Here is a 24,806-nt window from a genome sequence, read left to right as displayed (position 1 = left end):
ATTTTTGACATAACAGAGTCTCCACACAAGAACATCAAAACTTCCCTTAGTTGCAACATGGCAAACTGAATACTTTGTCTACCTAACTGACCCCTCTTTCCTGCCTTTGTTGAATGTACAAAAGCAATATAAACTGAGTGATAAAATTTATAAATATAGGAAGAATGAAGCCTACTTTGAAGGAGAGTAATAAAATAAAGCTAATGATACTTGTACATCTTGAAATTCAAAACTTCTCAAAGTCCTCTACCAGACAACAGATAATTTCTTTCAAATTCAAGAACTGGTAGGACAATTGTTTATTACACAAAATACTCTCAAAGTATCTTCTGCCCAATATTTCATTCTGCTGTTAGCTTTTTCAAACATATCACAGTTGCCCATCAAGCTTTGTTTACATCAGTGCATGTCTCCTCAAGTTCAAATTTCCATATAGTTCCCACAAACCAATTCCAATAAAAAAAAACAGTAAGCTTTCAGAAGTTTACTAAGCAGTGACAGAAAGAATAAAGTGTATGATTTTTTTCAGATTCACAAATATCATCTGCAGGTAATATCTGATGTGACATTTGTATAATTTTGTTCCTCGGTTTTATTTTGTAACATTTCACACTTGCACAAAGGTTTCAGGTGAAAATGATATGAGAGTTTTGAGTGAAAAACATATGTAGCACCAATATATAAACAGTTTTTTAGTTCAATAATAGATAAATTATTAGTTTTGGTAGCTTGTTCATAGGAACATTAATAGGAATTCTATTTTCACGATTTCTCTGTTGCATATTGAGAAGAGAAATGGAAGTTTTCACACATTCCAATGACTTTTATTTGGTAAAAGTTCTCAGAGGTATGTCTTCCAGATTCATGAGTTGTAATTGTAGAAACATTTCAAACTACACTACTTTGATAGGACTTATCTACAAAACTTCTTTGACACATGAATTTTGACTTATGGAAGAAAGCATTCTTGCAATCACTGCATATTATGTGTGTGTGTATGGCTTCTCATTTGTTTAGTTCTGCCATACATGGCTGTCAAAACTTGGAAGAGATGTTTTCATCTTTCATTATGTTCATGATTTTCAAGGTATATTGATTCTATGATGCATAGTAAGCTGTGACTGGGTAAAGAAGACTTTCCCACATTCATGTGTCTACTCAATTGTATGTATTCTCTGATGCATAGTGAGCTGTGACTGAAAGACAATATTCTATATTCTTACCTGTATGAGTTTTCATATAATTAGTGACCTGATTTCAGGAAAACAGATTTCCCACTTTCAGAAAATTCTCATATCCATTACATTAATGTAGTATCCCACATGTGTGCATTCTTTTTGGATTATTAAGGAACAGCTTTTTCACATTCATTGCATGATATGACTTTGCTCTTGTATGAGGCTTCTGATGAATATTGATGTGCAATACCTGGATGCATCCTTTCCTACATTCATTTGGCTATACAACTATGTGACTTCATTGGTGAACAGCGATTTGTGACTTTAGCAAAAATGCTGCCACATTCACAGGGAATCACACCTGCTTAAATTCTGTGATAATGATGGGCATAGCAAATAAAACATTTCTATGTAAATTTTTTGATATGTCTTTTGATCTGAATGAATTCTGATTCCTATTGAGACATGACTTCCCATATCCATTATAGTCTAATGACTTTGCACCTATATGACTTTCCTGATGAACAGTAAGCTATGATTTGGAGATGAATGCTTTCCAACATTAATATGGTTTCTCCTAAGTGTCACTTCTCTAATATATACTGAGTTGTGACTGAGAAATAAAAGCTTTCCCACACCCATATTCATGTACCTTTCAACTATGTCTTCTCATGTTTAATAAGATCTGGTATAGCAGTAAAAACTTTTCCACATTTATTACATTCATATGGCTTTTCACCTATGAGTACTCTGATGGACAGTGAGACGTGACTTGGACATAAACGATTTCCCACATACCGTACATTCACATGGCTTCTCAACTGTGTGAATTCTGATGCTTATTTAGATTGGCATGGTAATGAAAGCTTTCCCACATGCAGGACATTGATAAGGTTTTTCCAACAGTGTGAGTTCTCTGATGTATAGTGAGCTATGACTTGGGAGATGAAAGCTTTCCCACATTCAGTACATTCATATGGCTTTTCACCTTTGTGAGTTCTCTGGTGATTATTAAAATCTGACTTGGTAATGAAAGCCTTCCCACATGTACGACATTCTTATGTCTTTATACCGGTATGAGTTCTCTGATGCACAGCAAGAAGAAGATGAAAGCTTTACCACATAGAGTACATTCAGATGGCTTTTCACCTGTGAGTTCTCTGATGCATAGTGAGTTGTGACTTGAAGATGAAACCTTTCCCACATACAGTACATTCCTATGGCTTTTCTCCTGTGTGAATTCTCTGATGTATAGTGAGGATTGACTTGGAAAAGAAAGCTTTACCACATAGAGTACATTCATATGGCTTTTTACCTATGTGATATCTGTGATGCCTACTAAGATCTGACGTGGAGATAAAGCTTTACCACATTCAGTACATTCATGTGGCTTTTCACCTGTATGAATTCTCTCATGTATAGTGAGCTGTGTCCTGGAGATGAAAGCTTTCCCACATGCAATGCATGCATATGGCTTTTTACCTGTGTGAGTTCTCTGATGCTTATTTAGATATGACTTCGCAACAAAAGCTTTCCCACACAGTGCATTCATATGGCTTTTCACCCATGTGAGTTCTCTGATGTATACTGAGCCGTGACTTCCAGACAAAAGGTTTCCCACATGCAGTGCACTCATATGGCTTTTCACCCGTGTGAGTTCTCTGAAGTATATTTAGCTGTGACTTGCAGACGAAAGGTTTCCACATGCAGTGCACTCATATGGCTTTTCACCTGTGTGAGTTCTCTGATGTATATTGAGCCATGACTTGCAGACGAAAGCTTTCCCACATGCAGTGCACTCATATGGCTTTTCACCTGTGTGAGTTCTCTGATGCCTATTTAGATTTGACTTCGAAACAAAAGCTTTCCCACACACAGCGCATTCATATGGCTTTTTACCCATGTGAGTTCTCTGATGTATACTGAGCCGTGACTTCCAGACGAAAGCTTTCCCACAAGCAGTGCACTCATATGGCTTTTCACCTGTGTGAGTTCTCTGATGTATATTGAGCCATGACTTGCAGACGAAAGCTTTCCCACATGCAGTGCACTCATATGGCTTTTCACCTGTGTGAGCTCTCTGATGTATAATGAGCTGTGACTTGCGGATGAAAACTTTCCCACATGTAGTGCATGCATATGGCTTTTTACCTGTGTGAGTTCTTTGATGCCTATTTAGATTTGACTTTGCAACAAAAGCTTTCCCACACACAGTGCATTCATATGGCTTTTCACCCGTGTGAGTTCTCTGATGTATACTGAGCCGTGACTTCCAGATGAAAGCTTTCCCACATGCAGTGCACTCATATGGCTTTTCACCCGTGTGAGTTCTCTGATGTATAATGAGCTGTGACTTGCAGATGAAAACTTTCCCACATGTAGTGCATTCATAAGGCTTTTCACCCGTGTGAGTTCTCTGATGTACAGTGAGCCATGACTTGTTGAAGAAAGCTTTCCCACATGCAGTGCATTCATATGGCTTTTCACCCGTGTGAGTTCTCTGATGTTTACTGAGCTGTGACTTCCAGACGAAAGCTTTCCCACATGCAGTGCATTCATATGCCTTTTCACCCGTGTAAGTTCTCTGATGAACAGTGAGCCAAGACTTGCTGATGAAAGCTTTCCCACATGCAGTACATTCATATGGCTTTTCACCCGTGTGAGTTCTCTGATGAACAGTGAGCCAATACTTGCTGATGAAAGCTTTCCCACATGCAGTACATTCATATGGCTTTTCACCCGTGTGAGTTCTCTGATGAACAGTGAGCCAATACTTGCTGATGAAAGCTTTCCCACATGCAGTACATTCATATGGCTTTTTACCCGTGTGAGTTCGTTGATGTATAGTGAGCTGTGACTTGCTGATGAAAGCTTTCCCACATGCAGCACATTCATATGGCTTTTCACCTATGTGAGTTCTCTGATGCACAGTGAGATCAGACTGGAAGATGAAGCCCTTCCCACATTCAGTGCACACATATGGCTTCTCAACAGCATGAATTTTCTGATGTTTCTTAAGATCTGACTTTGCAAGAAAAGCATTCCCACAAGCATTACTTTGATAGGGCTTCTCGCTTGTGTAAGGATTCTGATGCACAGTGAGATATGACTGGGATTTGAAAGTTTTCCCACATTCATATGGCTTCTCACGTGTTTCAGTACGTTGATGCTTAGTGAGCTGTGACTTGGAGTTCAAGGCTGTACAACATTCATCCAATTTTTCACCTGAGATTGTTACTTGATGACAAGTGTGATGTAACTTGTGATAAAAAGCATTCTGCCATTGTTTTAAATCATCAGTTTTTGTCCAGTACATTTTCTGTTTACTTTTTAATCCTAAAAAATAGAAAGGAACTTATTATATTCCTAATATTAAGTGAAAATTTCATTCACAAAGGTTTCATACTATTTGGAAAGGTACTATATTGTAAGAATATACAGCTCACAATAGTATATTAATTATATTAATACTACAATGCAACTGACTTCATTATTCCCTATGGTGGAATTGTCTTATACAACAAAGTACATCTTCAGCAAATGTTTTCCACTATTCACACAATGTATTAAAGATCTTTAAGTGACTATACATTTGTCTGTTGTCTGCTTGCTTTTATTGCCTCCTCAATAAATTCTGGTCTAATTTTTCTGACAACAGCAATTGTATCTTACATTAGGTATATTCAAGAATCTAAAATTCAGGATGGAGAGATGTCTTAGTGGTTAAGACACTTGCCTGTGAAGCCTAAGGACTCATGTTCAACTACCCACATCCCACATAAGCCATATGCACAAAAGTGAGGCATGTACAAGGCTACAAATGCCCGCTATGTGGCAAAAGCATTTGGAGTTTGATTGCATTGGCTGAGGTCCTGGTGTGCCCATTTTTTCTCCATCTGTCTTTCTTCCTCCAAATTTAAAAGAAAAAAATTGACAAAAGAATTCAATTTTCAGGGAAATAACCTAGTGAGTATGAAAAAAGTTTCCCCTTTTTATTCCAATTGCAGTTCCTTGCCAAAGTGTTTGCATGGCATTTTACCACATGTTTAATGGATGCTTTATTATACAGATGTTTGGTTTATTTACCAAGATTAGTACAGAAGTCTACTACAATAACAGGACGTATTTTACTTTTTCTTCTTTGTTTCTAGTCTCTCCACTACCACCTTTCTCCATGGATCATATTCCTGATAGGTTTTGTTGTTTACTATATGTTTATATGTTCATATCGATTTGTAAGTTTGAAAAGGTATGTTACTAAATGCATGTTTTCTGATGATATGTCAAACTTCAGTGTCAGTCATTGCCTTTATCCTTCTTTGGCAGTGCCTCCTGTTGTAAACTACTTTGTATGCCATGATTTAGACCTATGTGATTTGAGGCATTTTCAGTGTTCTGGTTGATTCTGAGGATCTTAACTCTTGATTATACAAAAAGCACATTTAACCCCCTAAGTGATCTCCACAGCCAATATTTGCTTAAATAAGAAATGTGGACATGATTATCTTATATTTTTCAATTACTGGTATCTAATGATAACAGATGAACACTGTTTACAAGCATTGTTATTCTGGATAAAGAAGAAAAGAAGAATGAGGATGGAAATGAAAAATAAAAGGCTATATGATGAAGAACAAGAACATACCACACGAAAATACTAGAGCAAAATAATAGTAACTAAAATAAAGAGGGTTAAAATGCAAACATGAAAAGCATTACAATATGGAATAAAGTGAAAAGAAAGGTATCAATGTTGAAAATAGTTGAAAAATAACAAAATGAAGAACACCTATATTCTTTCTCCCAAGTGGTTGCTTTATTAAGTCATGGTGCTTTATCTGTAGCTGGATATAGTCATTCTTTGCTCACTGTTGAAATTCGTGGTGTATGTCTTGATGGATGAACCCATTAGCAAGGTCAGTGACAGGTCTGTACTAAAAAAAATGTATTTTCATATGGAAGTCAATGGATGCCCTTAAGAGTCCAACATTTTCTCCATATACAGACAAAAATACTACGCATCTCCATTGTGTATCACACAATGAAAAACCAGAAAAGGACTCAGCTCAATTCACAGACTTAAGTGTCCAAGCAAGGATTAACTAAATATGATAAGGGGTTAGAATTGACCCATGTAATTGACCTGCATTGAAAATTTTCAGATCCACATTAGAATTCAACAAGTGAAGCTATAATGAATGTCCAAAGACCAAACAACACAATCAATAACACTCCATTGTTGGACATCAATAAGCAATGGGAATGACTCTTCACCATGAAGGGTGAAATACCCAAATGCTTATCTCCTTGGGCTCTCTAATGTAACCTTGATCAGAAATTCTACATTTAACACTTTCACATGAAATATTTCTTCTGAAATTGTGCCCATCTCTCACAGATAAACATTCAGTATTTCCAGACTCCCTGGATTATGTTTTCAAGTTTCAAAAATTTCAAAGGTTTTCTCCTAGCATATCTCTAATGTTAGTCTGCTGTTATAGACTGAAGGGCATATGGCACTGAATCTCTAGAACTAACCATTGCAATAGACTCATATTTCTACTAACACTACAGATACCACTAGTTAGGCACAAGAGCTCTTTCTAAAGCCTAGTGTTATGTTGTTTCTGTGGCTTTACCTTATATTTTCAAGGAGAACATAAGAATGGACTATTTCCCACTTTTCTTTGCACAGTCATTCAGATTCCATTCCCATTAAAGTCTCAAATGCTCCTTAAAGCCCAGACACATTTCTTATTGTTCACAAATCTAGTATATTGTCGTTACCTACATTCTTCTCATGGAAATTTCACAAAAGGATACCCAACCCTTATGAAATCTCATATGCTCTCTTTTCTCACTTCCTTCTAAATTTTAGTTGACTGTAAATATAATTATATTAAATACTCTACACAACCACCACTATAGAATTATGTAGTTGAATAAATACTTTTCTTCCTCAAGGTGTTTCTTGTAAGAATTTTGTCACAGCAGAGAAATTGACTAATAGGAATCTAATAATGAAATGTACAGAAAATGGACAAGTGAGAAATTAGGCACAACAGGTAACATATAATTTTTCCAAGACCACCAGCATATGAAATAAAATTTGGAATGCATTAAAAAAAATTTTTTTTCACTGGGTAAGGTACCCACACCTTTGATCCCAGCACAGAGGAGGCATAGGTAGGAGAATTGATGTGAGTTTGAGACCACTTGCAGATTACATCATGAATTCCAGGTCAGCTAGAGCTAGAATGAGACTCTACATTGGGGGGGGGGGGGGGCTCTTCAATGGCAGAAACAGGGTTGTGCTTTCTCCATGTCATAGTGTGTCTGTTTCAAAGAAATTCCATTTCATGACAATTTGTGATGAGTTCTCATTTCAGTGACCTATGTTACATGATATGAATTTACTTGCCTGGAAAACTCTGAATTGAGTCTTCTTTTACACTCCACGGTGCAAGTCCATGCTCCAACTTGAAGATCAAATCTGGTTTGGCCAAACAGTTCCCTGTAATTGGGAAATAATGTGCATATTCTGTCAACATGTTATATCACGTGGACTCCTAGAAGATAACAGCTCCATTTCTACAATTTATCTCTACCAGGTGAAATACAAATTTAGCTTAGTGAAAGCTTGTACTCCTGGAGTTTATTATCTACAATATTTCCCTGAAGTGACATTGAAGATCTCTCCCAAAAGTGACATTGAACAGCATGATAGATTACATGATGAGTTTTTGTTTGCTTGTTTTTACAAGATATGGACTCACTCCAGGCCAGGTTGAACAAGAACAGATGCTGTAGTCCCAGACTGCCTTCATACTCATGGAGATCCCTCTACCTACGCCTCCCACATAGTAGCAGAAAAATTGTGTGGCACAATGCCCAGCATAAAAAAAAATGATTTTTGAAAAATAAATAAATAGAGCATAATGGAAGGGGGACATAATGAAACTAGAAATAGAACAAATGACATTTATGATAGGTGGAACAAGAGAGAGTGGTCATAAAAAGAACAAGAGAGAAAGACGTTGTGGGAGAAGATCTCAACTAAAGAAAAACAGCAAAGAGGATTCACAACAAAATTAATAAGACAGAAAAATCACATGTCTATTTATAAAGGCCACATGAAAATTAAGAAATTGGAAAGAATGGTCTTTAGATTTATAAGAATTGCCCTTAAGTTAATATATAAAAACAATGTTCCAGAGTAATACAAATGAAATAAAAATAGTGTCCATGAAATAATTTTCTATTATGTGAAAGAAACTGACAAAGCTCACAATAAACTGAACACATTTGAACAGCAAATTCAAGAGTAAAACCAAAAACCAGTTATAAAAGAAGACTCAATACAGAAACTAGCAACTTCTCAGGTATAAACTCATAGATCAGCATTAAAGTGATTTGTACAATGTACAGACAAAACATCCAAAATACAGAACAAGTGACAATCAATTAATACAGGTGCAAATTCCTGAATGCAATAAAAAATAAAGAACAGCACATAAAATACTTCATACTATCACTAGAATGATGACTCAGCAGGTAAGTATTGTTCTTCTGTAGGCATGTGGTAATGAAGGACCCTGAGTTCAATTTTCCAGATCCAGTGGAAACTGCAAGACCACACAGGCCTGTAACCACATGACATACAGGGTTGTACAGACGAAAAAATCTTTGAATCCCTGTGTTGCAGCCAGGTTCTCATTGTTGGCAGAAATCAACCAAGCAAGAGCAGCTTGTGGGACAAAAGGTTTATTTTGGCTTACAGACTTAAGGGAAAGCTCCACGATGGCAGGGATAATGATGGCATGAGCATAGAGTGGACACTGACCCCTCCCTCACCAACATCAGGTGGACAACAGCAGTGGGAGAGTGTGTCAAATGCTGGCAGGGGAACACTTGCTATGATAACCATAAGCCCTCCCTCAATAATACCAGCCAGTTCTGCAATCAGGAATAGGAGGCTTAGGCCAAAAACAGTAATGCCAGACACACATGGAACAGATCCTATCAGTGAACTCACAGAAGCACAAAAAGGCAACTGCCAGATGTTTGTTTGTTTGTTTGTTTTTTTCTCATCTGAGATTGTTAAACTGGAACAGCTTGCAGCCCATGCATACCTGACAAGCAACTCGAGTGACAGATAAACAGTTGTAAGGGCTTGGGGAAAAAAGAGAATGGGAAAGCAGGAATTGCTATCATGGAAACTGTCCTCCTGGATAGCAAACTAAAAAACTAAAAGATACAACCCTCAACAGGAGCATGAAAGAATCATCTGGTAAGAAGGGCCCTGAGGGGCATGGGATAAAGTTTTATCATAAAACAACTGGATCTGGATTGTACCTTCCAGTACCAGATACTGATCAGAGAGACCCATGATGTGCCCAGGACAGGACAGGTTTCTGTCAAAGAACCTCATTACCCACCTGAGGGCAAAGATATTATCCTATTGCTGTGGATACCACATGCTATGAATGCAGAACATCAAGAGATCCAGCTGAATCTGGAAGCAAGTTCCCAGACGGTTAGCATGTGTAGTGCTGAAAAGTATCACATAAGCTGCTGAAGGAAAATGGCCAAAAATGTGAGCAAGCAGGAAATCCTGCTATATGAAAGGAACCAATCTGAGAAGATTCACATACCTGTGCAATAGTGGCGCTCAGACTAGGTGGGCAAACAATAGCTCTTTGCTTAGCTACAAGATCTTCTTGGTAGAAAGGAATATATAGCTGGAGCTGGGAACCAAGTCAGAATCATATGGAGACCAAGATTATGGAACCCAGTGAAAAGTTCCCACTAGACTTTGGCCAGAAGTGTGGCCACTCTGATCAAAATCTCTCTAAATTAATAATGCTTATTCCCCTTGACCTATTCTGATCTCATTCTCCATTGGAGAACCTTTTTGTTTTATTTTTCAGAAAGTAGCAAGGACTGAGGACAACCAAAATCCACCCACAAAACAAGAATAGATGGCTGTCTTTGGGTCAGATGAAGCACTCATAGCACAGCAGCTAGGACCCAGGTGAAAGCACAGAGGAACTGGTGAGATGAGCATGAGTTCTGCTTCCATGGCAAGTCTGACAATTTATACCAGAGCAATGTAGATAGACACTGAAGATACTCAATATGCACCAAAGCAGAAATCCAGAAGCTCCTGAAAGCTCAACACTAAAGTATACTTAAAATATACCTACCAAAGCTCAAGGAATTTTGCAGAATAGGGGGTGGAAAGAATGTAAAAGCCACAGGGTTGACTACAATAGCCAGAGGCATTGCCCACCCCCCACTCACAATGACTGACTGCTGCTCTCACAACTTATAATCCACAAAACCATGGTGAACAACAGCAATCCCACTAAGGAGTGGCACTCAGTGAAGTGGGGGAGAGGGAGGAGGGAAATCATCATACAAACACATGATGCATTTACACAGTTTCAACTGAATAAAAAATGTTACGTGGAGATATTTTTATACTTTGTATTTTGAGCTATTTTAGAACAAACAATATGTATATAAACTCATAAATAAAAATGTAGAGCAAACTCATTAGTAAAACAACATTAGTTATCTTGCTCTATCATACTAGAAATAAGTACCAAGATCATAATCTAATGAAAATCAATGTGTTGGTGCTGTGTTGATCTTAAAGACTGTAAGACATTTTCCCAAATTTCAAATCAAGAATTTTATGATTAAAAAAAACTGAAGAGGGGGCTGGAGAGATGGCTTAGCAGTTAAGTTGCATGCTTGCAATGCCTAAGGACTCATATTTGATTCTACAGGTCCCAAATAGGCCAGAGTCACATGGTGGTGCGTGTGTCTGGAGTTAGTTTGCTGTGGCTGGAAGTCCTGGCACACTCATTCTTTCTGTCTCTAATAAATAAATAAAAATATATCTTAAAAAAAATGAAAAAGCAGCAGAGGCTATTAGGTAGAACCCAGTTATAGATATACACTGAGGATACTCAATATGCACCAAAGCAGAACTCAACACTAAAGTATACTTAAAATACACCTAACTAATGACCCAGCATTGGGCAAGTAACACATCTACTAAGCCTTGGTTTTCTCATCTATAAGAAGCAGATAGGGAGCATGGATTATGCATAAAGTGACTGTGCATATTAAGTGAGCACCTCATATACTGTACGTAACACAGCACCTGCTGCATAGTTAAGTGCTCCGAGACTGTAGCCAACTTTATGATGGGAAGAGAATTATAGTGTAAGAATAACCAAGCACCTTTAATAAAGTATTTTCATTTACAAGAATTACTAGTGATATTCAATTCACTTAAAACTTTGCTGCAGAGTATTGGGATTACCAATGATATACCATAAAAGCACCTCAGTAAATAATTATAATAACTACATGTATATTAAAAATAATAATGTCAAATGGAAGAACAATAGAGCAGGCCCTCTGACGTTCCACTCTGGCCACTACAGGTAACTGAACAGCAGCAAGGAAAGTGCATAGGGCTTGATAAAGGCATATGCATGTCAACACACCACATAAACACTGCACACAAACACACACACAGACTCTTCATGCAAGGAAAGTGCACAAGGCTTGGTAAAAGCATATGCATGTCGACACACAACGTAAACACTGCACACAAACACACACACAGACTCTTCATGCACACACAAAAGCAAACAAATAAATGGTATAAAATATTGCTCAAAGTAGAAATGTAAGCATCACCATAACAAAATTTGCATGTAGAAATCAATGAATCCATATGATAAAATGCATAATTGCCTAAAAATAATTTTACAAAATTTTTATTCACATCTTCAAAACAATTCCTCAATATATGGCTCAGCAGTTAAAGTTCCTTGTTTGCAAAACCTGCAGACCCAAACCACCCATATACAGCGCTACACAAATGTCACATGTCTGATCCTCATGAAGATAATCGGAAGAGGGTCATGTAGTAAGGTACATGAATGACCACAGCCCACTACACACACACACACACACAAACACACACACACACTGATTTAAGAAAAGTAAAATTTCTCCATAAACTAACACAGGACTGTAGTGAAACAAGTAATGTTACATATAAGGGAAGGCCTCAATATTAATGACTGGGCAACACATAAAAATTTCTTTAAGGTCTGGAAAAGGAAACAAGGACGTACTTATCCATCACTCTTCTATAATACACTATTGAAGTCCCAGTGATGAAAAGTAACTCAGTGGCAGAGCGCTTTTCCAAGATGCATGAAGAGGTAAATTCAATTCAAAGCATGAAGAAAAACATAAACTCATAGCCTAGAATATATGAAAAGGGCAGTAAACAAAGTCCACACAAATCACAGGGGACACTAGAAAAATGTCCTTGTTTGTAGGTAAAATGGCTATGTAGAAAAAAAGGTTTTAAGGATAAATGGAGCCAGGTGTGACGGCACATTCTTTACCACCAATATGCGGGAACATGAGTTAGGAGAATCACTAAGATTTTGAGGCTAGCCTTGGCTACAGAATACATTCCAGAAACCTTGGATACACTGAGACCCAGTCTTCAAATAAAAAGAAAATATATTGGGCCAGAGAGATGGCTTCACAGTTAAGGTGCTTGCCTGCGAAGACTAAGGATCAGGTTCAGTTCTCCAGGTCCTATGTAAGCTAGATGCACAAGGTGAAGCATATATTTGCGGTTTGTTTACAGTGGCTAGAGGACATGGCATGCCCATTCTCTCTCACACACAAATAAATAAAAGAAAAGAAAAATAAATCTTAAAAAAGAAAATATATTTAAAAGGGTGATACGAACATAACTGTAAGACATTATGCAAAGTAGTATAGCTATTTTTTTCTAGTTTCGAAATGATGGTCATCATTTTTTTTTAATATTTTATGTTCAATTTTTTTATTTATTTATTTGAGAGTGACAGACAGAAAGAAAGACAGATAGAGGGAGAGAGAGAGAATGGGCGAGCCAGGGCTTCCAGCCACTGCAAATGAACTCCAGATGCGTGCGCCCCCTTGTGCATCTGGCTAACGTGGGACCTGGGGAACCGAGCCTCGAACCGGGGTCCTTAGGCTTCACAGGCAAGCGCTTAACCGCTAAGCCATCTCTCCAGCCCAACGGTCATCATTTTAATCAAAGCAGCTCGAATGACCTCCAAGAGACTTTCAATACAGTTATAGCAACAAAATTAAGTATGCTACCAGAGGTACATAGTCTATGATAATGGAAATAGACTATCAACACTCAACAATCAGAAATCAATGTCATAAATTTCTCACTTGACATTCTAGTTTGTAATGTGCAGATAACAGACAAAAAACAGGTTAGGGCTTTGGTGGTTTTTAGCAATACAAATGTGTATCATAGAAGCTTTTAATTTCTAAGTATCCCAATAAACACTTTCATCAAGGTGAATTTATTACTTTTTTTCCCCTGTGGACTAACAAGTGAATGAATGATCACTTGTCCCCAGAAAAGTCATGGGATATAAACACTACTTAAAAACATACAAAAACAAAATCCGGCACATTCTCATTATACTTACAAGTCCAAATTTACACAATAGAAGTAGAAAATAAAACAAGTAATTAAAGTGTGAAAAGTGAGTAGAAGAAAAGGGATAGACTAAGCATGTGGGAATTAAGTAGGTGTATTTAGAAGAAATAATTATATTCTATAACACACTAGTAAGTTAACATGTATCCGGCAACATTTACATGAATATGTCAAAATAGCTACAAGGTTTTTTTAAAGTGTTCCCCATACAAGTATTGCCTGATCTGACAGATTCTGGTCATTATATATGTGTGTACTGTAAATCCATACTGTTTTGTATGATTTGTTCCTTTAAGTATGTCAGTTTAAGATTACAATATCAAAACCTTACTAAATATTAGTAATGATAACTATACTTATCAACCAAAGGGAAAGTAATTGCTATTCAGAGAATCACGGAAGTTTAATTTACCCAAGAACATCAGGTTGGTGTAGTTCTCCAGCATCACATCTCTGTAGAAGTTTCGCTGAACAACATCCAGGTCCTGCCACTCTTGCCGGGTGAAGTCCACAGCTACATCTTCAAATGATACCAACTCCTATAATAAGATATATCTCTTCAGCCAAAGACTACAAAAGAGGGAATAGCAAATAGGACTTCACACTTCTATATGTATCTTGGCAGATACTTGTTCAATAAGCAGGAGATTTATATGCTGTAGCATCAAAAAAAGACTGAAGGCACATATCTTACCTGTAATTTCTTATAATGATATAAGAAAATAAAAATTTTTTTAAAGGAAAATATAATTGAATGGAAAAGCATATGTTAGGGATTGTGGCATAACACTGTGGTACTCTGCTTGCCCAGAAGACACAAGTCTATGAGTTCAATTCCTAACATGAGTAGTGGGATAAAAACTCTTAATAAAGTTGTGGACTTTGACCCTATACATAAAGAACTCACAAAACCTAAACAATAATAAGTCAATGAACACAATCAAAATTGAGGTACAGAATTGAACAACAGAGAATTCTAAAAGAAATACAAATGGCCATTGCAAACTTAATGAGATGTTCAACCTCTTTAGTCACCAGAGAAAAGAACATCAAAACATCTCTGAAGCTGGGTTGTGGTGGTATGGTGGTGCACGCCTTTAATCCCAGCACTCAGTAGGCAGAAGTAGGAGGATTGCTGTGAGTTCGAGGCCACCCTGAGACTTCACAGTGAATTCCAGGTCAGCCTGGACCAGGGTGAGACCCTACCACGAAAGAACAACAACAACAACAAAAAAGCCGCTGAGACTTTATCTCACACTAGACAGGATGGCATTAATTAAAAAAAAAAAATTCAAATTCTGGTGAGGCTGCAAACTCACAAACTACTGTGAGATTGTACACTCACACAGCCACTGAGAAACTCAGTGTGGAGACTCCTGGCAGAAGATAAACTTAGGTCCATCATTTCATCCAGCAATACCACTATAGAACTCTTGACAAAATGAAGTGCTTTGATTCAAGTGTCCATCATAAATTTAGGTGTTCTAAATGTAATGGGCCCAGCTGATGGCAACTGAGGAATGAGCACCTCATGTGGCTAGTATATTGTTGGGGATGTGCTTATGGGTATTATAGCCAGTTTACCCTTGCCAGTGTTTGATATACTCTACTGTTGCTGTTGTATACCTGATGTAGATCAGGAGGTGATGTCCATCCTCTGTCAGGTGTTTTCTGCCAGTAATGTGTACCTCACTACAATAGTAAAGTTAGTATGGAGAATGAAGTCTTTGGTCCTAGAAACCTGACTGTATGGCTTTGGCCTTTTGGAACTGCTTGGCAGGAAGAATGTGGATGAATTTGAAATTGTGGCCTAAGAGACAGCTTGCAGTGCGGTAAGTACAGCTTGCTGTATTATTCTGATCAGAGTTGAAAGACCTCCAGCAATATGGACATGAAACTAGAATGTGGGCTGGAGATACAGCTCAGCATTTGAGGCACTAGCCTTCAAAGCCTAAGGACTGGAGTTCAATTCCCCAATACCCATATAAAGCCAGAGGCACAGTGTGAAGCATGTGTCTGGAGTTGATTGGCAGTAGCTAGAGGCCCTGGCATGCCCATTATTTTTCTCAATTTATCTGACTCTCTCTTAAAGGAATAAATAAACAGAAAAACAAACTAGAATGAGACCAGGAGGGAGAAGAAATATGGAGAGAGGAAAGTAGGAGTTACTTGATAGGTTAGGGAAGGAAAGGTTATTGGGGGTGGGAGAGGCATGCAGGGGTAGGTATGCTGGGGGGGGGGGGGATTACATAAAAAAGTAAGAAAACATGAATGAGGTCCACAGAAACCCTCATTCTGGCTAATATTCTACAAGATATAACCAGCCATAAGGTGGGAGTGGGGACAGTATGAAGATGGAAAATGCTTATCCTAAAAATAGGTACTCTGGCCAGTAAATACCAGGCCCAGAATTGGGTTCTGACACACAATGAGTTCTTGAACAAGGTAATACATGAGGCCCCCAAATCAATGCACTCTACTGCAAAACACCTGGTTACTTGACAAAGCTAACATGTAAGACCTTACTCTTGAAAACACAGCATTCTGGAGTAATGGAATATTGAGATATACTGAAACTGAAAGGGAAACTAGCTCCCTTCTGGATAGCGCTCATAGGCCTGGAAATCACTATAGGAACCTCTGGAAGACGAGTCACCAACATCATGAGTGAACAGGAAACCCTGCAGCTATAAAGGAAGTACACACTTGTACAATAGTGACACATGTTCTCTGGACATAAAGCCCACTCAATGGGAAAGAAGTTATACCTGGACTTGACACCACATCAGAATCCCATTGTCAGGAAAGTCATATTTCAAATAGAAGCCCCCACTGCTATCCAGTGAAGAGTGGGCTTACACACCAAAAATCTCTCAAATAACTTTGCATACCCCTTTGACTCAAGCTGTTCTTGCTCTTGGTTGGAGTATCTGCTTTATTTTACAGATGACAGAGAAAATGAAGATGAACCAAGACAAGAAGGTAGCTCACCATGAGACATTCAACCTATACTAGATTTTCCAGGGCCCAGAAGGAATTTCAGAATAAGCTGTGACATGAATACTGTTCTTACTGCTAGCCTGACAACCATCTTGGCATGGAAAGGTTTCGCCTACTTTTTTCTCTAGCAGTTTCAGGTCTGATATTAAGTTCTTTGATCCATTTGGACTTAGTACTTGTGCATGGAGAGAGAGGAGGGTCTGTTTTCTTCCTTGTACAGATACATATTCAGTTTTCCAAACACAATTTGTTAAAGAGGCCTCCTTTTATTCAATGAGTATTTTTGGCATTTTATCAAAGATCAAGTGGCTTGCCGGGCGTGGTGGCACACGCCTTTAATCCCAGCACTCGGGAGGCAGAGGTAGGAGGATCACCGTGAGTTCAAGGCCACCCTGAGACTACAGAGTGACAGGAACACCAAGAGAACCAGGGGAGGGCATGTGTCCTCTAGGCAGGTTTGGGGTACATGCTCCATTCCTCTGTCATTGAGTATCCAACACCTTCCCCTCTGACCTCTGTGAAAAGGATTCAATCCCAGAAATAGCCTTGTCTCAAGGGAAAACCAGAAAAGGCCCAAGTTTTCAGTTACTGTTTCTTAAGTTTTCTCTGTAAGATAAGACAGGATGGGTACTTGCTTGAGCACATATATACTAAAATTGAAATGATACAGAAAAGGTAAGAATGACTTTTACACAAAATGACAGAATAATTTATGAAGTAGTCCATATGTTTTCTATATTTACTTATTTTCAAGCAGAGAGAGAGAGACAGGATGAGAGGGTATGGGTACACACAGCCTCTTGCCAGTGCAAATTCATGTGCCATTTCTTTGAGCATGTTGCTATACACGGATAGAAGAAAACTAAGCCTAGTATCTCAGGCTTTGCAAGCAATTTGCTTTAACCACTGAACTACAACTTTAGCCCATGTCCCATATTTTTATAAACATTCCCACATACATACACACAATGATTTCTTAGAACTATTTTTCACTCAAGTATTGGGTTTTTCACCTTTTTTTGTTATTGTGTTAATTGTAAATGCAATCAGACTTCTCAACCCTGTTATATATCTTGTTTGAGACATAATCTCATGAACACCAGTTTGTACTTGAACTCACTACATAGCTGAGGAAAACCCTGAACTTCTCATTTTCTATGGGATTGTAAGCATGTGCAATCCTGTACAGTTGTATTATACCATTCTTAAAGTTGTTTCCACATCACCTTCACATCTTTACAGAAAGCCAATACACATGACTATATCTTCCTAAAGTTTATTCCTGTAGTCCTCCCACAGTTTTTGTTTTGTTTTGTTTTTTATTTGTATTTATTTATTTATGAGCAAAGGACACAGAGAGAAAGAGGCAGATAGAGGATGGGCACGCCAGGGCTGCCAACCACTGCAAACAAACTCCAGACACATGAGCCCCCTTGTGCATCTGGCTAACATGGGTCCTGGGGAATCAAGCCTTGAACCAGGGTCCTTAGGTTTCACATGCATGTGCTTAACCGCTAAGCCATCTCTCCCGCCCTCCTCCCATACTTTTGACACATATGGTCTTTTTGTTCTTAAGAAAAGATCTCGGGGCTGGAGAGATGGCTTAGCGGTTAAGCGCTTGCCTGTGAAGCCTAAGGACCCCGGTTCGAGGCTTGGTTCCCCAGGACCCACGTTAGCCAGATGCACAAGGGGGTGCACGCGTCTGGACTTCGTTTGCAGTGGCTGGAGGCCCTGGCGCGCCCATTCTCTCTCTCTCTCTCTGTTGCTCTCAAATAAATAAATAAACAATTAAAAAAACTTTTAAAAAAAAAAAAGAAAAGATCTCATTCTAGCACAGGCTGTCCTTGAACTAACAGTGATGCTTAGATCTCAACCTTCTGTGTACTGCAATAAAGGCCTGAACTACCACGCCTTACTAACATGTAAGGCATTTAAAAATGTTTAGGCTAAGCTAGGTCTGGTAGAGTAGGCCTTTAATCCTACCACTTGAGAGGCAGAGGTAGGAGGATCCCATGAGTTCAAGGTTAGTCTGAGACTACACAGTGAATTTCAGGCCAGTCTGGGCTAGAGGGAGACCCTACCTCAAAAATATCAAAATAAATAAATAAACAAAATAAAATAGAGAAAATGAAAAAGAAAAAGTTTAGGTCTTTGACCCACTTGTACTGAATGATAAGGATCCAATTTCAGATATACATATATATCTATATAGATATATTACAGTAATATAATCTACAATATACGTAATTATATATTTATTGTAAGTAATAAAAATTAAAAAATTATAGCCGGGCATGGTGGCGCATGCCTTTAATCCCAGCACTCGGGAGGCAGAGGTAGGAGTTCAAGGCCACCCTGAGACTCCATAGTGAATTCCAGGTCAGCCTGGGCTAGAGTGAGACCCTACCTTGAAAAACCAAAAAATTAAAAAATTAAAAAATTTTAAAAATTATAAATTTTATACACATGCATATATAAAGAGCTTTTAAGAGTCTGTCACTTTTTTCCAAAACAGATCATTGGTGATCATTGGTTGATTCCCACTGAGATCAGGAACAAGACAGGGGTGCCCCTTCTCACCTCTGCTCTTCAACATAGTATTGGAAGTCCTAACTTGAACAATAAGACAGGAAATGAAGAATCAAGGTAGCCTCTGGAGTCATCACCATACCTGATGATCTAAAGCTGTATTACAAAGCCACAGTAACAAAAACAGCTTGTCACTGGCACCAAAACAGGATTACAGGCCAATGGAACAAACATAATTGAAGATCTAGACTTTAGGTCAAATAACTATAGCTACTTGATCTTTGACAAAGGCCCTAAATAATGTAGCCTGGAAAAAGATAGCATCTTCAACAAATGGTGCTGGACAAACTGAATAGCCATAAGCAAGAAAATGAAACTAGACCCACACATCTTGCCATGCACAAAAATAAAGTCCAAATGGATCAAAGACTTCAATATAAGATCAGAAATTCTGCTACTACTAGAAGAAAAAAATAGAAGGAACTTTCCACGGTATAGGAGTGGGAAAAGACTTCCTTAACAAAACCCCAGTACCTCAGGAACTTAAACAATATCTCAACCATTGGGATCTTGGGAGACTGAAGAGTTTTTTCACAGACAAACATACAATAAGCAGAGCCAATAACAGACTACCCACAGAATGGGAGAAATTTTTTGCTGGCTATACAACTGACAGAGGCCTAATTTCTAGAATTGACAAAGAATTCAAAAACCTCAACAATAAGAAGTCAAACAACCCACTCACAAAATGGAGGAGGGATCTGAACAGGAGTTCTCAGAAAAGAAATATAAATAGCAACACTCAAGAAAACATTCAACATCCCTAACCATCAGGGAAATGAGAATTAAAACATCTATGAGATTCCACCTCATGCAAGTAAGGTTAGCAAACATTAAAAAATTAAATGAAGCCAGGCGTGGTGGTGCACGCCTTTAATCCCAGCACTCTGGGGGCAGAGGTAGGAGGAGTTCAAGGCCACCCTGAGACTACAGAGTTAATTCCAGGTCAGCCTGAGCTAGAGTGAGACCCTACCTCAAAAAAAAAAAACAAAAAATTAAATGAAAGCAAATGTTGGTGAGGACATGGAGAAATAGGAACCCTCATTCTCTGTTGGTGGGAATGTAAGATGGTACAACCACTGTGGAAAGCAATATGGAGGCTCCTAAAAAGGTTGACTACAGAGTTACCAACAGACTCAGTTTCTCCCTTACTGGGGATTTACCCTCAAAGCTCCATACCTCAGTTCACAGAGGTTAGCTCAACTATGTCTATAGCTGCTCCATTCATAACAGCTAAGAAGTGGAATCAACCCAGATGTCTATCATTTGATGAATGGATAACCAAGATGTAGTATATCTACATGAAGGAATTCTCCTCAGCAGTTAGAAAAAAATGACACAATAGAATCTGTAGAAAAATGATTGAACTTGGAACAGATCATTCTCAGCAAACTCATCCTATCACAGGAAGACAATCATCGCATGGTCTCACTCATCTGTGGCTCCTAACCTGGATCAGTCCAAGATGCTTACATCCCTAATAGGCATCTCAAGGACCGGACAATCAGGAGGGTAGGGCTGGAGGAAAGGGTAAGGGTGTGGGTGGGCGGACAAAAAAACTGGACCAAATGGAACTGGTACCATAAAATCCTAAATCATGGAAGACAGACTGAAAGGTTGAACCCTCATCAGGACCTTACAGGGAACACCTGAAAAAAGGGCCCTTGAGAGGGTGAGATGAAGCCTAACCTTAACTTTCTCCTGTTTCTCTCTCTCTCTCTATTTCTTTCTCTTTTATAATTTCTTTCTTTTTCTTCTCTCTTTTCCCTTGGCACTGCCCTGTAACTCCCAATACCAGGATTTGGTTAACACCCACCATGAACTGTTGATCAAAGAGACCCACACATTTCCCAAAAGAAGACAGACATCTGTTAGAGCATTTGAATACCCACTAAAGGTTAATGGTAAGACCGTACATCTGAAGACACCATATGTTGTTGGTATGGAACATGGAGAGGCCCGGCTGGAATCTGGAAGAAAGCCAGTCCACACAGAGCACTTCTAGTGCCAGAAGGTGCTATATGAGCTACTAGGGAAAAATGGCCAACATCTGTCTGGGCAACCTGAGGTCTAAGGTACTCAGAAACAAACAACCTGACTTGATTCTCACCCACGTGCAATAGTGGCACATAGCCATGGTGGGTAACCAAGTGCTCTTGGATTGGCTAAAAGAGCCACTCAGTGGAAAGGAATCCATATATCTGGAACTGGGAAACAAGTCAGAAGCATAGCCAGATAATAAGTTAAGAGTTTGCTCTCCAATATCAAGCTCCTACCAATCTTGGGCTACATGAGAGCCTACACCTATTAAAGTCTCTCTAAATTAACAACGGTTATCCCATTTAACCTAAGATGGCCTCACTTTCCATTGGAAAATCTGCCTCTTTTTCAGTTGGACATAAGATTTGAAGAAAGAATTGGCCCATTGCACTTCACCAGGGACCCAGCTGAAACCACAGAGGAAATGGGAAAATGAGCAAGACTACTGTTTTCTGGGTGAACCTGATATTAGCACATGGGTAAAGGAGACAGACACAGAGAGCATTCAAAAGAGATCCAGAGACTCCCAAGAGCCCATCCCAGAAGGAGACCTAAAATGAACTCAACATGGCTCAGGGAAATTCATGGAAGAGGTGGCAGAAAGATTGCTAGAGCCAGAAGTTGGGACATGACACAAAGAGGCACTGCCTCTCCCCAGTAACTGATGGCTACCTCCACAACGCAAGACCGACAATCACCATGGGGATAACCAGCATGTCCATCGAGGAGCGTCCCAGGGAGGGGGAGGCAGGGATAAGGATAAGGATGGTACCAACATGTGCTATTTACATGCTGAGTATGTCCATAACTAACTTAAAAAAAAGAGTTAATTTTGTTATAAGCCCTGGAATTGAGATGCCAGAAATGAGGCAGGTACTTTACATATACTAGAGCAAAATCTGGTCACTGTTGAGCCAAAACAGCTAAGTTCTAATACAATCCTTGACAAATTTGATCTGAAAGAGAAAACACCATTTGACAACCAATGTTTTTAGCTTAATCTTGTCAGCAATTGATTTTATCTATAATAAAAATTTTATTAACATAAAACTATTTTATGTATTATCCATGACTTAAAATTGATAAAGCTTAGACAATCTATCCAAACATATATTACCTACCAGGAAAATGAACGTTGTCATGATTCAAATTAAATTACTTACACCTAAGTGATTAAACCTAGTGATGACCATTCAATACAATAAGTATAAACAAAACAAAAGCTGCATTTAAAGCCACAATGTCATTAGGTATCAGTACTTCATCTTTGGAAATTAAACACATATGAACCTTTATCTTAAGATTCAGTTTCTCGAGGAGTTAAAATGTTAACAAATAGAGGGAACTAATTTACTTTTCTGAGAGTCTTAAATCCAGTTTTTATAACACTTAAACCATAACAAATTAGCATCAGTGAGCTGTTTATGAGTGAGGCCTTAAACATAAGACTCAGTTTCTCTACTGATTAAAACCTAGACATTAAATAAACAGAGTTTAAATTTTAACTAATTAAATGTTTCAATAAAGGAGCCCTTCCCTGAGCAACCTTCATTACCATAATGATGTACTGCTAAGGTCTGTCCTTGTTTTTTGTTTTGTTTTGTTTTTAATCTCCATTTCTGGTGCCTATTTTCTTTGCTTCTTGATTATAATAAACCAAAGTTGCCAACTGGAGCAACTGTTTTAAGTTCTTAAGAATTTTCTCAGCCGGGCGTGGTGGCGCACGCCTTTAATCCCAGTACTCGGGAGGCAGAGGTAGGAGGATCTCCTAGAGTTCGAGGCCACCCTGAGACTACATAGTGAATTCCAGGTCAGCCTGAGCCAGAGTGAGACCCTACCTTGAGAAAAAAAAAAAAAAAAGAATTTTCTCTGCCATGGTATCAGGAGTTATACTAGTATGTTTTCTGTCTCCTTAAGTCAAATTTGACCAAATTGAGAGAAGAAATTAGGGCTTTTTAGCTACTTCCTATCAGTGTAAATTTTTGTTTTGTTTTTGTTTTATTAAAGGCAGGAATTCACTCTCTCTAGCCCATCTTGAATGGTCATCACTAGGTTTAATCACTTAGGTGTAAGTAATTTAATTTGAATCATGACAACGTTCATCTTCCTGGTAGGTAATATATATTTGGATAGATTGTCTAAGCTTTATCAATTTTAAGAAGTAATGGCCAAATCCTGTTCTCCCTGTATTATCTAAATGAGCCAGTTTTAAAGGAGACAGGGGAGCAAAGAGTTTTGGGGTGTCCTAGATGCCAATTATCCCATCTGAAACAACGTGGAGGAAAGTGAAGGGTATAGAGTCAGGTTATGCCCAATCTTGGCTTTCAACTTCTTGTAGAAGGGGGCCAAATTTGACCAAATTTGAGAGAAGAAATTAGGGCTTTTTAGCTACTCCCTATGAGTGTAAATTTTTGTTTTGTTTTTGTTTTATTCAAGGCAGGAATTCACTCCCTCTAGCCCATGTTGACAGGGAACTCAACCTTGGGCCCCAGGCCTACCTTAAACTCACAGCAACTCTCCTTCCTCATCCTTCTGAGTACAAGGACTAAAAATGTGTGCCCAAACACCCAGATTCTGAAGTCTGAATCAATCTCTCTCTCTCTGTATGTGTGTGTGTGTGCACATGTGTGGGTACGTACATGTGTTTAAATGCACAAGGGGCTCTTGTGGCTGCAGATGTCAATCAGATAGATATGCCATTTTTTGCATATGGTTTTATGTGTGAAATAGGGAACTGAATTGGTCCATCTAGGTTTACAAGCTAGTGTTTTTAACCATTCAGCAATCACCCCAACTGGAGTTTTGTGTGTGTTTTTGAGACAGGACCTCACTGCATTGCCCAGATTGGCTGTGAACCTGGCCTTTAGCTCAGGCTCCTCCGGAATATCTAGTTAATTCTCCTGCTTCACTGTCCACAAGCAAGTTCCTGGCCAACATCACCAGGCTTGGCTTGGAGGTGTGACTTGAACCCTGATCTAGGCCACTTCACATGTTTCACCCTAACAGGGCATTGAGGAGAAACCAGACTAGAAATTAATTGTACAGATAAAGTGACACAAACACACACAGGCTGAAGAGATGGCCTAGAGGATAAGAGTGTTTTCATTTCATCTAGAGGGACTGAGGGGACCTGAGGCTGCTCTAGATCAATTACATTGTGCCCATGTATACTGCTGGGCATTGTTACACACGTCTATAACCCCAGTCATACGGGAGAAGAGATGGGAGAACTACTGGTGCTTATACAAAAAGAGCAAGCTCAAGCCAGGCATGGTGGCACAGGCCTCTAACCCCAGAACTTGGGAGGTAGAAGTAGGAGGATCACCGTGAGTTTGAACCCACCCTGAGATTACATAGTAAATTCCAGATCAGCTTGCACTAGAGTAAAACCTTACCTCGAAAAAACAAAAAAAGAGGCCCCACCTCAAGGAAAAACAGGTGGATCTGTG

The 24,806-nt window shown here is 38.7% G+C and overlaps 1 protein-coding gene and 1 non-coding gene across 2 annotated transcripts in view; one reads left to right on the top strand and one right to left on the bottom strand.

The window, feature by feature from the left end:
* Positions 1-997: 997 nt before the first annotated feature.
* Positions 998-24,806, bottom strand: part of LOC123456301 (zinc finger protein 585A-like) — a 171,875-nt gene continuing 148,066 nt past the window's right edge. Inside the window, 6 exon segments of the mRNA XM_045139098.1 lie at positions 998-1,196; positions 2,117-2,240; positions 2,400-2,493; positions 2,577-2,725; positions 2,891-4,514; positions 7,600-7,692. Of these exon segments, the coding sequence (XP_044995033.1) occupies positions 1,155-1,196; positions 2,117-2,240; positions 2,400-2,493; positions 2,577-2,725; positions 2,891-4,514; positions 7,600-7,692 (2,126 nt within the window). The 3' untranslated portion in view covers positions 998-1,154.
* On the top strand, positions 17,358-17,460 carry LOC123456346. Its single transcript, XR_006634481.1, has one exon. It is a non-coding gene; the product is annotated as a U6 spliceosomal RNA (small nuclear RNA).

The sequence above is a fragment of the Jaculus jaculus genome, chromosome 20 (assembly GCF_020740685.1).
Source record: "Jaculus jaculus isolate mJacJac1 chromosome 20, mJacJac1.mat.Y.cur, whole genome shotgun sequence".
Classification (NCBI taxonomy): Eukaryota; Metazoa; Chordata; class Mammalia; order Rodentia; family Dipodidae; genus Jaculus; species Jaculus jaculus.
The sequence above is the reverse complement of the archived record's forward strand: the minus strand, read 5'-3'. Positions and strand labels throughout refer to the sequence as shown.